This window comes from Dendropsophus ebraccatus, chromosome 12, assembly GCF_027789765.1.
Source record: "Dendropsophus ebraccatus isolate aDenEbr1 chromosome 12, aDenEbr1.pat, whole genome shotgun sequence".
NCBI lineage: Eukaryota > Metazoa > Chordata > Amphibia > Anura > Hylidae > Dendropsophus > Dendropsophus ebraccatus.
Genome location: NC_091465.1, coordinates 71,924,932 through 71,937,536, shown reverse-complemented (window position 1 = coordinate 71,937,536; position 12,605 = coordinate 71,924,932). Strand labels below are relative to the sequence as shown.

General features: G+C 43.8%; 1 protein-coding gene across 1 annotated transcript; it reads left to right on the top strand.

Moving 5' to 3' along the window:
* The first annotated feature begins 1,804 nt into the window (after nt 1-1,804).
* On the top strand, nt 1,805-11,780 carry LOC138769711 (apolipoprotein C-I-like). The gene is made up of 4 exons (XM_069948343.1): nt 1,805-1,867; nt 7,144-7,222; nt 10,016-10,154; nt 11,571-11,780. Exons 2-4 carry the CDS (start codon nt 7,168-7,170, stop codon nt 11,620-11,622), a joined length of 246 nt encoding a protein of 81 aa, XP_069804444.1. The 5' UTR covers nt 1,805-1,867; nt 7,144-7,167; the 3' UTR covers nt 11,623-11,780.
* The last annotated feature ends 825 nt before the right edge of the window (nt 11,781-12,605 follow it).

Sequence of the window (12,605 nt, the reverse complement as noted above, 5' to 3'; positions counted from 1 at the left end):
ATCATTCCGTGTAATAGAGACAACGATCAGCCAAAGAAATGATCATTGGCTGATTGTTTCTTTAGGTCCAGGCCCAAAATTGTTGGTCACCGACCAACTTAATAGCGTAATGTGTAATAGCGATGCGCAGCCGATGTCTAACAATTCAATAAACCATTCATACATTACTCTCCGTGTTCCCAGACTTCTCCTGCCTTCTGCTCTCTTCCCGGCACCACGCGCTACTGCTTCTCTGAGCTTACAGGCTGCTCAGCCAATCACTAGCTGGGACCACGGCTGCCAGTGATTGGCTGAGCGGCCTGTCAGCTCAGAAAAGCTGCAACGTGTGGTGCCAGGTAGACAGCAGAGGCAGGAGAAGACCAGGAGCATGGAGAGGTAATGTATTAACAGTTTAGGAGAACGGCTGCACGAACATCGCTAATGATGTCCATGCAGCCCTTGCTAAACGATAATGGAGCCTGTAATAAGATCAGTAAACGTGCGCCAATCTAGCAGATTGGCACTCGTTTACATTATTGATCAGGGTGCCATAGGCCCATCTAATAGGACGCTTAGGGTACTACTACAGGGAACGATAATCGGCCGAATCATCCCGATTCAGCCAATTATCACTCCATGTAATAAATACAACGATCAGCCGATGAAAACGATCACCGGCTGATCGTTGATATAGGTTCTGACCTATATTCGTCGGGCGCCGACCGCGCATCGCTGTGTGTAATAGCGGTGCGCGGCCGGCATCTGACAATATACATTACCTATCCACACTCCAGGGCTGCTCCTGCGGTCTTCTCCCCGGGTCCCGCTCACTCACCTGACAGGCCGCTCTGAAGCTAGAGCGAGCGGGACCCGGGGAGAAGACAGCAGGAGCAGCCCAGGAGCGTGGATAGGTAATGTATATAGTTGAAGCAAGGGCTGCAAGGACATCGGTAACCATGTCCTTGCAGCCCTTATTAAACGATTATGGGGCCGTGTAATGGTCTTTTTACACGTAACGATTATCGTTCGTTTTTGCACAATAACGATCGCATTTGAGCAATAATTGTTCCGCGGCGAGTGAGAAATCGTTCATTTTGATCTTTCAACATATTCTCAAATCGTCGTTGATCGTTCGCAAAAAATTTGCAGATCGCTCCGTGTAAACATTCTTTCAGCGATTTCGCCCGTGTGTGAGATAGGCTTAAGCGATCGCAAAAAGATCGCATAACGATTTTTCCTTACAATGTATCGTTCCATCTAAACGCTGATCGTTATAAAAAAAAAACATTGTTCATTCAAAATCGTTAATCGTGCGATCGGGCGAATTGTCGCTCTGTGTAAAACCACCATAATAGGCCCAGTAACAGGTATTATTGGGCCCCCATCGGCCCGTGTAATACCACCCTTAGTCTATGCGGCTGCCCGGACAGAGATGATTGACAGCGGGTAAGGGCACCAGTGGGACCCCCACCCATTAAATATTTAGACATATCATAACATTTTTACGATGACAGGTTTGCTATACCTACCAGGTAACTTTAAGTGACTCAGGATCCGAATAAGAAAAATAAAGCAAAGTTTTCAAAAGTTACTTAATATTTTCTGGAGATTATCCGCAGCTTATACATTCCTTACATGCTGCTGGATGTGAGAAAACTTTCTTATGAATTGTTAACTTTTCCCACTAGGCACCTTGAAATAGTTTCTGCTTCTTCCATGGGAGACTTTTTGGGATGTTCCTCGGTTAGGTAACAAATTGCTAACCTCACCCTCCATGTCAACAAGGGGTGGGAGTAGTTGTGAGGAGGGCATGCCTGGGAGGGGACTGGGCACATAAGAGGATGTCTGCCTATAATCACAGGATCAGAAGCTTTTTGTCTGCGTCCAGGTGAGTGTGATTCCAGCAGCAGATCTGTATGATATAGCATGAGTCCAGTATACATTGGGATTGTTATATAGCATGCAACTGATCAATAGAAACCTGATTACTAAACGTATACTGCATGTTTACTCTCTTGGTTAATTCACTTTTGCCATATATCTAACACTTGAGAGTGATGGGGTTTATTTTTACTAGAGATAAGTCAGTACAAATTATCAGCATATTTTTGTTATTTATATAGCGCCAACTTATTCTGTAGCTCTGTACAGGGATTGCCATCACTCATACGAGCAACTGTTACCAATGAGGATCACAATATACTTTCATAAATTTGCACCTATACACTAGGGCTAGCTTCATATACAGCCAAAAACAGCAAGAATATTTTTGAGACTATTTGTTAGACCCAGTTTACATGAAGGGGATAAACCACTACCAGACCCCTTATTTCCTGCAAGGACTAATGGCCCTATTCCACGGAACGATTATCGTTCGTTTTCGGACAATATCGACCGCTACGGACGATAATCGTTCCGTGGAATAGAGTGCAACGATCAGCCGACATCGTTCATGTCGGCTGATCGTTGCAGTCGCTTGTTTTTCAACATGTTGAAAAACAAGCGACTGATATAGCAGCGATCTGCTGCCGTCGCTCCGTTGAATAGGAGCATCGGCAGCAGACGCTGCTATATCCTATGGGCTGCCCGGACGATCAGCCATCCTCCGAGCAGCCCCCCCGCAGCTCCCCGCCGCCCCTCCCGCACTCACCCGCTCGCTGCAGCCAAGTTGAATAGCGGCGGCAGCGAGCAGCGAACGAGGAGCAAACGAGCGCTAATAGCGCTCGTTTGCTCCTCTAAAACGACCCGTGGAATAGGGCCATAAGGCTTGAGCGTGCACACTAGATGATTGTCCAGCATTCATGGGCACCTTAAGAATTGATTGGTTCCCAATGTCTCTCAATACCTGGAATAGCGACCCGATTTATCTGACAGATTTTTGAAGCCAGAGCCAGGAATGGATTTGAAAAGAGGAGAAATCTCAGTCTTTCCTTTATGATCTGTTCTCTCTTTATAGTCTGCTCCTGGCTTTGGCTTCAAAAATCTGTCATATAAATTTATCAGTGTAAATACACCCTAAAGGCACACTTACTCCTCAAGTGTTCAATAAACTAATAGAACATGACAATTGTTTTCTTCCCATTTAAGTCAGTGGTAAAGATCGTCAAGTTATGATTCACAAAAATGTTTGCATAGTGTCAAGTTATAATTGTTTTTCTTATGTGCAAAGGAACTTAATCTATTTGATATAGATAACATTGCAGTTCTAGGCATTAAAGCAGGGATGGGGAATCATTGGCCCTTCAGATGTTGCAAAACTACAATTCCCATCATGCCTGGACAGCCGAAGCTTTAGCTTCGGCTGTCCAGACATGATGGGAATTGTAGTTTTGCAACAGCTGGAGGGGCGATGGTTCCCCATCCCTGCTTTAAAGGGTTATTCCAACTTCCAATATTTATCCCCTATCCACAGTGTATGATCAAAGGCGATCCCACTGCTGGAACCTGAGAACTGGAACCTGAGTCTCCCATCGGAATAGATGGGACAAAAAATGTATATGGATGTTCGGTCCTGTCTGTGTCTGTGTGAAAGATCCCAAGATCGTCCGTTTACCAGCTTACTGTTACGTTTATGTGACCATAAAATCATAGTTTACAATTGTTCCTAATCCTGACAATTAGGCTGTGTACATCATTGTTTCCACCAGTTTTAATTAACTTGTTTATACTTGATTGGTGCTTCTAATGGACTATTATTAGCCGGTATAAAAGGTCCCTTAAAGGGCCTATTACCTGGGCTGATTATCGTGCATAAAAATGTTAATTCGTTAAAAATGTAACTGATAATCTGGTGTTAACATGGCAACGATCAAACAACCAACCAAAGTTTGTCTATGTGTCGTTGATCACATCTTTTGAGCTGACCTTAAGATCATTGTTAAAGGGGTATTCCACTCAAACATAATTTTTTATATGGTACTGCCCATGGTGAGACTAACAATTCATTCCATACTTGTTATTATCAGTTCAGTCTCCTTCCCCCAGTTCTGAGCTGCTGCTTTCTGCTGAAGACTCAAAGTCTGTGTATAAGCTTTTCTCTCTATCTCCCCTTCTCCCCCTTCCCTTCTGAGATGGCTGATGTAAACAGGTCCCTGACTAGCTTTATCTGCAACTTTGTAGCTTCTTTGCAATGCGGGAAGGGGTTAATCTGAGGTCAAGTTGCTGATGAACTCACTGTGATTAATCCTCCCAGCATTACAAAGAAGCTACAATGTTGCAGATGAAGCCAGGCAGAAACTTTTTTACATGAGCTATGTGAGAAGGGAAGGGGAGGAGAGTGAGATGGAGAGAAAAGCTCACACACAGATTTTTGTGTCTTAAGCAGAAAGAAGCTTAAAACTGTGGGAAGGAGAATAGGTAATAACAAATATGGAAGGAATTGTTAGTTTCACCATGGGCAGCAACATGTCAAAAGTTATGTTTGAGTGGAATACCCCTTTAAGTTTTGGTGCAGTTACCTCTATGTATGTTGTATCTTTGGATTACCTATCTATATAAAAATGAAGGGTCTGGTTAATGTGTTTGATGGTCCATCCATTGTTTGTACAAAGGCCTTATTACACGGAACGATTATCGGCCGTATTCAGCCGATATCGGCAGTTACGGACCATAATCGTTCTGTGTGATAAAAGGAAACGATCTGCCGACATGAACGATGTCGGCTGATCGTTGCATTCGTTTCTCTTTCAACATGGTGAAAGACAAACGACTTAGATAGCAACGATCTGCTGTAGATGCTCTGTGGAATAGGAGCGGCAGCAGCAGACCACCACTATCCTCTATGGGCTGCCTGGACGATCTAGTGATCACCCGGGCAGCCCCCCCCCCACCTTCCCGCGCCCCCCCCCTGCACTTACCCGCTTGCTGCTGCCACGTGTAATAGTGGCGGCAAAGAGCAGGGAACGAGAAACAAACAAGTCGCCTCGTGTAATAGGGGCTTTTGTTGAGATTTTTGGAAAACATTTTGGGCTGTACAGTTGGTTGCAATTTACTGTCAACTTTTAGTGTTGATGTGCTGTTCTATAATGGGGTTACTACCTATTGGGGGAAAGATGAGAAAATTATCTGTCTCCATAACCACCCACGTACATGATTCCTACCATATGCTTCAGCACGAGAACACTGTTTACAAGTTGGGTAATCAAATACCATAGGTCGCTCTTTGTAGTTGGGTTCATCGATAAGACAAACTCACAGATAGTCCTTGAAAACAAACACCACTGTGACACATTGTTTTTCCCAGTAAAGAGAAGTAACATTATGGTCAATAGACATGTCACAACTTCTCCAGAACACACAAACAAGACCTGCAATTTCTAAGTTTCAAATGCCAGACACCATAATCTAGAAGCCTCCTAAGAAACATGAAAGACAGGGGATTGACCTCCCACCCGAGGCTTTCTAGTTGTTGCCCAACTATGAACAGCTGGTAGTAAACATGGGTTGTGCCTATTATTATAGTGTCTGTAATAGTTGGGTAATCCAATTTATGAGGACAATACATTGTAGAGGGTTTGATGGAAAATCTACCTTATATTGTCTCAATTCCTGATCATACAAGTCTATAAAGTAGTACTTCATCAGGGGAAAAAGTAAGAGATCCAGGAACAGATTGGACAATCCATAATAAAAGTTTGGAATCAACACTCCACATTGACAAATCATTGTTTCAATTGGATGAAATAGATTTTATTGGAACGTTATTAGAGAATTCATCTGATATAATCTGGTATAATCTATGGTCCACGGCCATCATATGATAAACATGATTTATTCTACATCATTATATTTTATATAGGACTTAAAGGAGAAGTTCGGCGAAAATTTATATTAAAGTATTGTATTGCCCCCCCAAAAGTTATACAAATCCCCAATATACACTTATTATGGAAAATGCTTATAAAGTGCTTTTTTCACTACTGCATCAAGGCTTCACTTCCTGGATAACATGGTGATGTCACTTCCTGGATAACATAGTGATGTCACTTCCTGGATAAAATGGTGATGTCACTTCCTGGATAAAATGGTGATGTCACGACCCGACTCCCAGAGCTGTGCGGGCTGTGGCTGCTGGAGAGGAGGATGGCAGAGGGATGCTCAGTGTCCCTCCAGTGCCCTGTGTCCCTCAGTGTCCCCCTGCCATCATCCTCTCCAGCAGCCACAGCCCGCACAGCTCTGGGAGTCGGGTCGTGACATCACCATTTTATCCAGGAAGTGACATCACCATTTTATCCAGGAAGTGACATCACTATGTTATCCAGGAAGTGACATCACCATGTTATCCAGGAAGTGAAGCCTTGATGCAGTGGTAAATGCAGGGAAAAAGCATTTCCCATAATAAGTGTATATTGGTGATTTGTATAACTTTTGGGGGGGCAATACAATACCGTAAAGGGACCCTAAGTCGACTATAGTCAGGTCCTCAGGGCTGAGTGATTGGAGCTTATTGGGTTCCATTGTAGACTGTTCCTCTAGTCATACATATAATGGCATAAACAGCCCAATACTCCCGCCAGTGATATGTCCCCATTACAGTAGTGACGTTCTTGAGTTTTAAGACCCCCCCATTTAAAGAAAAAGAAAAGTCGTACAGTTTTGGAAGGAGTGGAAATTATGTATGGGGTCATCCAGACTCTAGCCTGAAATGTAGTTTTGGGGAAAAGAAGCATCAACTCCTGATTCCTTGCTATTCCCTACCAGGGCTTATTATTATTTGGTTTAGGGTCCTATCACACGGGCCGATGGGGGCCCGATAATAACTGTAAATGAGCGCCAATCTGATAGATCGGCACTTGTTTACTGGGCCTATTACAAGGCCTGATAATCATTTAACAAGGACTGCATGGACATCGTTAAACTCTAGACATTACCTATCCGTGCTGCAGGGCTCCTCTTGCGCTCTGCTTCTCACCAGGTCCCGCGCACTGCAGCTCCAGAGCGGCCTGTCTCAGCTGACATACCGCTCAGCCAATCACTGGCTCCGGCTGTCCCGGCCAGTGGTTGGCTGAGCGGCCTGTCAGCTCAGACAGGCCGCTCTAAAGCTGGAGCGCGCGGGACCCTGTGAGAAGCAGAGCGCAAGAGAAATTTCCTCACACCAGTAGTAAACTGGTAATCTATTTTCACTTTAACCACACAAAACCCTCTAACTTCCTGTTTCCTTATCAGGTGTTTTCTCCATTTGTGGTGAAGATGAAGCTGCTGCTCGCTCTCGCTGTTGTCATTTTTACTCTGTCTGCGCTGGCAGGTACTGTATGCTTCAAACATTTCTCATAACACAAGATGCACTGATATTGCTTCCCTCCAGAAACAGCACCACTCTAGTCCTTAGTTTCTGCGTGGTACTGCATCTCATGTGCATTGAAGTAAATGGACCCAAGTTGTAACATCATACACAACCTGGATTGGTGCTGTTTATGGAAAAAAGCAGCTTTGTTTTTCAAATCTTCTTTACTTACCAAAGTATTGTCTACGTTGAAAACGAAAATTTAAGGAGGGTTTACCGTTTTATTGAGCAGACATAGGGCGGCTATTGTTGGTGTTCCTATTCTAGTGTAGACATTTCACCTCTTAACTCCCACGAAAGCTAAGAAAACAGTGTAGGATGTATCCCTATCATTTATGATATGAAGCCACATGTCAGGTGAAGGGCCAGGACCATAGGGATCATTACTTTAAAGGAGAGCTCTGTCTAAATCCCGGACGGGTAAGAGGCTGGGGGAACATAATTAAGGAATCATACTTACCCATCAGCATGTCCCCGCAGGGCAGACTCACCACTGACATAAAGCTGGTGATACTGCGCTGTGGGGGCACGGGAATGGGTAAGCATAGCCTCTTTATTATGTTCCCCCCACCCCCTGCCCACTCGAAACAATGGGTCACTTTTACCATAGTTCTCCTTTAACCCCTTCAGGACCAGGCTAATTTTCATTTTAGCTTTTCCGTTTTTTCCTCCTTGTGCTTAAAAGGCCATAGCACTTGCATTTTTACACCTACAGAGCCACATGAGCCCTTATTTTTTGCGTCACTAATTGTGCTTTGCAATGACAGGCTGAATTTTTGCATAAAATATGCTGCGAAACCAGAAAAAATTTATATGCGCAGTGTAATTGAAAAAAAAAAACACAATTCTTTGGGGGGGGGGGGGGTCTTCATTTTTTAGACGTGTTTCCTATGGAAAAACTAATATATTATAAATGTTCCTCAAGTCGTTACGATTACAACGCTATGTAACATGTATAACTTTTATATTATCTGATGGCTTGTAAAAAATTCAAACCATTGTTAACAAATATATGTTCCTTTAAATCGCTCTATTCCCAGGCTTATAGCGCTTTTATCCTTTGGTCTATGGGGCTGTGGGAGGTGTCATTTTTTGCGCTATGATGTGTTCTTTCTATTGGTACCTTAATTGCGCATATGTGACTTTTTGATCACTTTTTAATACAATTTTTCTGGTATTGATGCGACCAAAAATGCACAATTTTGCACTTTGGGATTTTTTGTGCTTACGCCGTTTACCGTGCGAGATCAGGAATGTGATAAATTAATATTTTGGGCGATTACGCACGCAGCGATACCAAACATGTTTATTTATTTATAAAATGGCAAAAGTGGAGTGATTCAGACTTTTATTAGGGGAGGGGGCTTTTTATTAATAACCCCCCCAGGGACTTCTAGTATAAGCACACTGATCTCTCATTGCGATCTATGCTGTATAGATATACAGCATAGATCGATGAGATAGGCACTCGATTGCCGGAAGCAACCGAGTGCTGAGCCAGGATCAGCGCCATTACGGCGCAGACCCCGGCCGGCACCAGACACAGAGATCGCTCCTTCGTGACAACATCACAGGGGAGCGATCTCCCCACTAGACACCAGGGAAAAGCTGCAGTGAAGTCTTCAGATGCAGCTGTCAACTTTGACAGCTGCACCTGAAGACTTAATTAGCGGGCACAGTCTGATCGCCGTGGCCCCGGGCTACATGTCGTGCCCGGGACCGCAGCGGTTCAGAGCGCGGTCGCCGTGCGGCCCCGCTCTGAACTCCCCCACCCACGCGAGAACGTACAGTTACGTCCTCTTTCGGGAAGGGGTTAAAGGGAACCAATCAGCCCAATCGGGCTGATATGGTTCCCTGAACTGCTGTATACAGCTTCTGCAGCAGCGGGGGCACATACCAGCTGCGGCTGCAGCAGGAGCTGTATACCCGAAAAAAAACCTTTAATCCCCTGGGCGCGTGATGGGGAGGTAGTCATCTGGGGCGCTCCCCACCCGTATCTAGTCAGTGCGCTCTGCGCGCATGAATGACAGGCAGAGGGGTCTGTTACTGGCCCCCTCATCATCATATTACCACCCCTTCATCATCCTCCTGCCCCTCCATCATCCTCCTGCCCCTCCATCATCATACTACTACCCCTTCATCATCCTCCTTCCCCTCCATCATCATAGTGCTACCCCCTTCATCCTCCTGCCCCTCCATCATCATAGTACTACCCCTCTTATCCTCCTTCTCCCTGCATCATCATAGTACTACCCCCTTCATCCTCCTGCCATTCCATCATCATAGTACTACCCCTCTCATCCTTCTGCCCCTCCATCATCATACAACTTTCCCCTTCATCCTCCTCCTGTCCCTTCATCATCATACCAGTACCTCCTTCAGCATCCTCTTGTCCCTTCATCTGTATTTAAAACAAACAAAAAAAGCTATACTTACCTCACCAGCATGGTTCCTCTAGTCCCCCAGGGACTCCTCTTCTTGCTCTGCATGAGTGACATCACTCGCGCTGGAAGGGGACGGGGCTTCCCGCAGCAGGGGGCGGGGCTTCCAGGGACATACCAGGTTTTGCCAGGGCTGTCTCCTCAGAATCAGGACAGTCCCGGCAAAACCGGGACTGTTGTCAACTATGCACAGGTTGACATAGAATATGAGTGCTTTTCTCATTTCATAGATAGAAATTAGGTTTGACTATGATGAAGTTACTTTTCGGCAATTTTACACAGTACATAATTATCATCCTTTTCTACATTGCAGAACCCAGCTCAGCAGATTCCCAGGAGCCCTCCCTGAAGGATCGGTTTAGATCTATTGGGGAATCCATAAAAGATGCCGCTTCCAAAGTAGGAGACAAGTTTAAGGAGGTGCACAACAGTGAATTTATGACAAAGGCCAGGTATGTACATGACTTATTACTTGCACTTAGACACAGAGGGGGAGATTTATCAAACTGGTGTAAAGTAGAATTGGCTAAGTAGCCCCTAGCAACCAATCAGATTCCACCTTTCATTTTTCCAAGAATCTGTGAGGAATCTGATTGGTTGCTAGGGGCAACTGAGCCAGTTCTACTTTACACAAGTTTGATAAATCTCCCCCAGAGTGTTAGATAATCTACTTTATTAAAAAGATTGGGTAAACATCCATAGAGTAGGGAGGAAAAGTGGGCCTGGGTCAACATTGCATTTTTCTATCCGTTTTATATGTCAGTACATTTAAGTTTAACCTTTAGTAAAATGCGGCCAATTACATTTTTCTGTATGTAAAAAAATGGTTTTGATCCATTTTTTAAATAACGTAAGCCAATATGGCAAAAGGTGTTTCAACTGAGGAGATGAGATAGGAGGTGCTGGGTTCACAGGTGCTTTGCTCATTAAGTAAGTGCAAGGGCAAATCTTATGGTCCCTTTACACGGAACGGAATCGCTCAATCGATCGTTTGGTAACTTAAACTTTTATTGGGGTTTATTTTATCGTTTTTTAAAAAATATATTTTTAACACTTTTTTTATAGTTAAATCTGCAATCAATACATTGCATATACTGATCAATGCTGTGCCACAGCATAGCACTGATCAGTTCAATTAGCAATCTGTGCATAGAGTCTGCCTGAGAGCAGACTCTATGCATAGATTGGCGATCCAAGTAAGGATTCACGTTTATTCCCGTCTGTCAGTGTAAGTGATCGGGACCCCTGCAGCCATGCTGCAGGGATCCCGATCAGTCAGTGACAGGTGCTTATCCTGTCACTGACTGCATAGTGACCGATGCGTTTAAGGGGTAATGACAGGCAGCTGTGTGACAGCGACTGCCTGGCTCTGGGGACAGTAATGTGTGCAGGGCCGTTCACATTGAAACGGCCCTGCACACATTAAAACCCCTTCACAGTCAGGATCGTTTATATACGTACTTACTGCACTGGGACTGTATGGGGACATATAGGGTAGCAGCAATTTTAGTTTAATTTGATTAGTTTAGTTAGATTGTATTTGTATTTAACTGTTATTCAACAATCTGACCCTATTTTATTAGTAATCTTTGTAGACATCTGGATGATTCCTAATGGTTTACTTACTTTTCTTGCATTGCTTTATCTAAAATATACCCCCTAAATCAGAGATAAGTATAAATTCTAGATCAAATAAGATGGTGGGGTCTGCGGCACTTTTTTTTTTTTTTACATAATAGGTTGTGCGCCCTATGATTTACCAGGTTATTGCCCTATTAGAAGTGTGGTGGATATAAGGCTACACTCAGAGTTAAATTTAAACTTAAAGTCCCACTTGAATGTAATCTATATGTTATCTTTCTCTCTAGGAACCTTTTTAAGGAAGGGATTGAGAAAATCAAAGATAAGTTTTCGAAATAATTTCAGAAGGACGATTTAGAAGAATCTCTGCAAGATGAATCCCAATTTCCTACTAAATGTTTCCAAATAATGTTGTAGACATTTCTTTTTTTTTTTTTTAAAGCTTAGTGTAATCCACCTACACATGATGAGAATGTAATAAACTCCGTTCTTTCCCATATGTGTTTTTTTTTCCTTCTCTTTGCAAAGAAATAGCCTTGCATTCTTGAAACTCAATGAAAAAGCTGACAATCCCAACTGGAGCCAAACAATGCAATAGTACAGGGCCCAAATAATTATTATAGTGGGGGTGCCCGGTCATTTCCCCCTTGGTTTACGGTTCGGAGAATGGGAACATAATTATCCCTGGAATCGGCTACTGAACATTTCTTGCTGAGTTCTTTTTGGTGGTCCCAAGAAGAATACATGGCACAGTGGCCACCATCCATTCATCCATTCCCGGTACACTTTCTCTGGATCAGTGGGAGTTCTTTCGGTTGGACCCCCAATGATCAGCTTGTTGTCCCCTATCCTTTGGATGGGGATAACATAAAGGGATGGGAATAGCACAGAGGATTAATAATGCTGGTCTCCTCATATGTGGCGAATAGGTAACTATAAGACAATCCAAAAGGCTGGGTACATGATCAAATGGGGTCCTAATAAGGTTGGGAATGGAACAATTCATGAATGAGCTGAACATGTCCAGCTCAAAGGGGTTGTCCGAAGGCAATGATAATTCTGTGTTACTTGTCGCAGGGCCTGAGTGGTACCCTAGTTTTTACACTTCATCGATACAAGCAGTTAACCCCTTTTTTAATGCGTTGGCGGGTGACATCAAACACAAGGAGTCAGAGGTATTTAGTAGCTAAAGCCAGGAGGGGAACCTACACAGAGGAAAACTATAATGGAAACTTTTCTACTCCTATATGTTTTAGACCTACTTATGGGTTTGGCTAATACTGACGGAAAATATTGATAGCAATACTGCTGTGTGTGGAAGA

Excerpts from the sequence above, each read along its gene's own strand:
- LOC138769711 (XM_069948343.1), top strand. The coding sequence starts at position 7,168 with ATGAAGCTGCTGCTCGCTCTCGCTGTTGTCATTTTTACTCTGTCTGCG. Across the intron at positions 7,223-10,015 it reads TACTCTGTCTGCGCTGGCAG|AACCCAGCTCAGCAGATTCC; the intron begins GTACTGTATGCT and ends TCTACATTGCAG. Across the intron at positions 10,155-11,570 it reads GAATTTATGACAAAGGCCAG|GAACCTTTTTAAGGAAGGGA; the intron begins GTATGTACATGA and ends CTTTCTCTCTAG.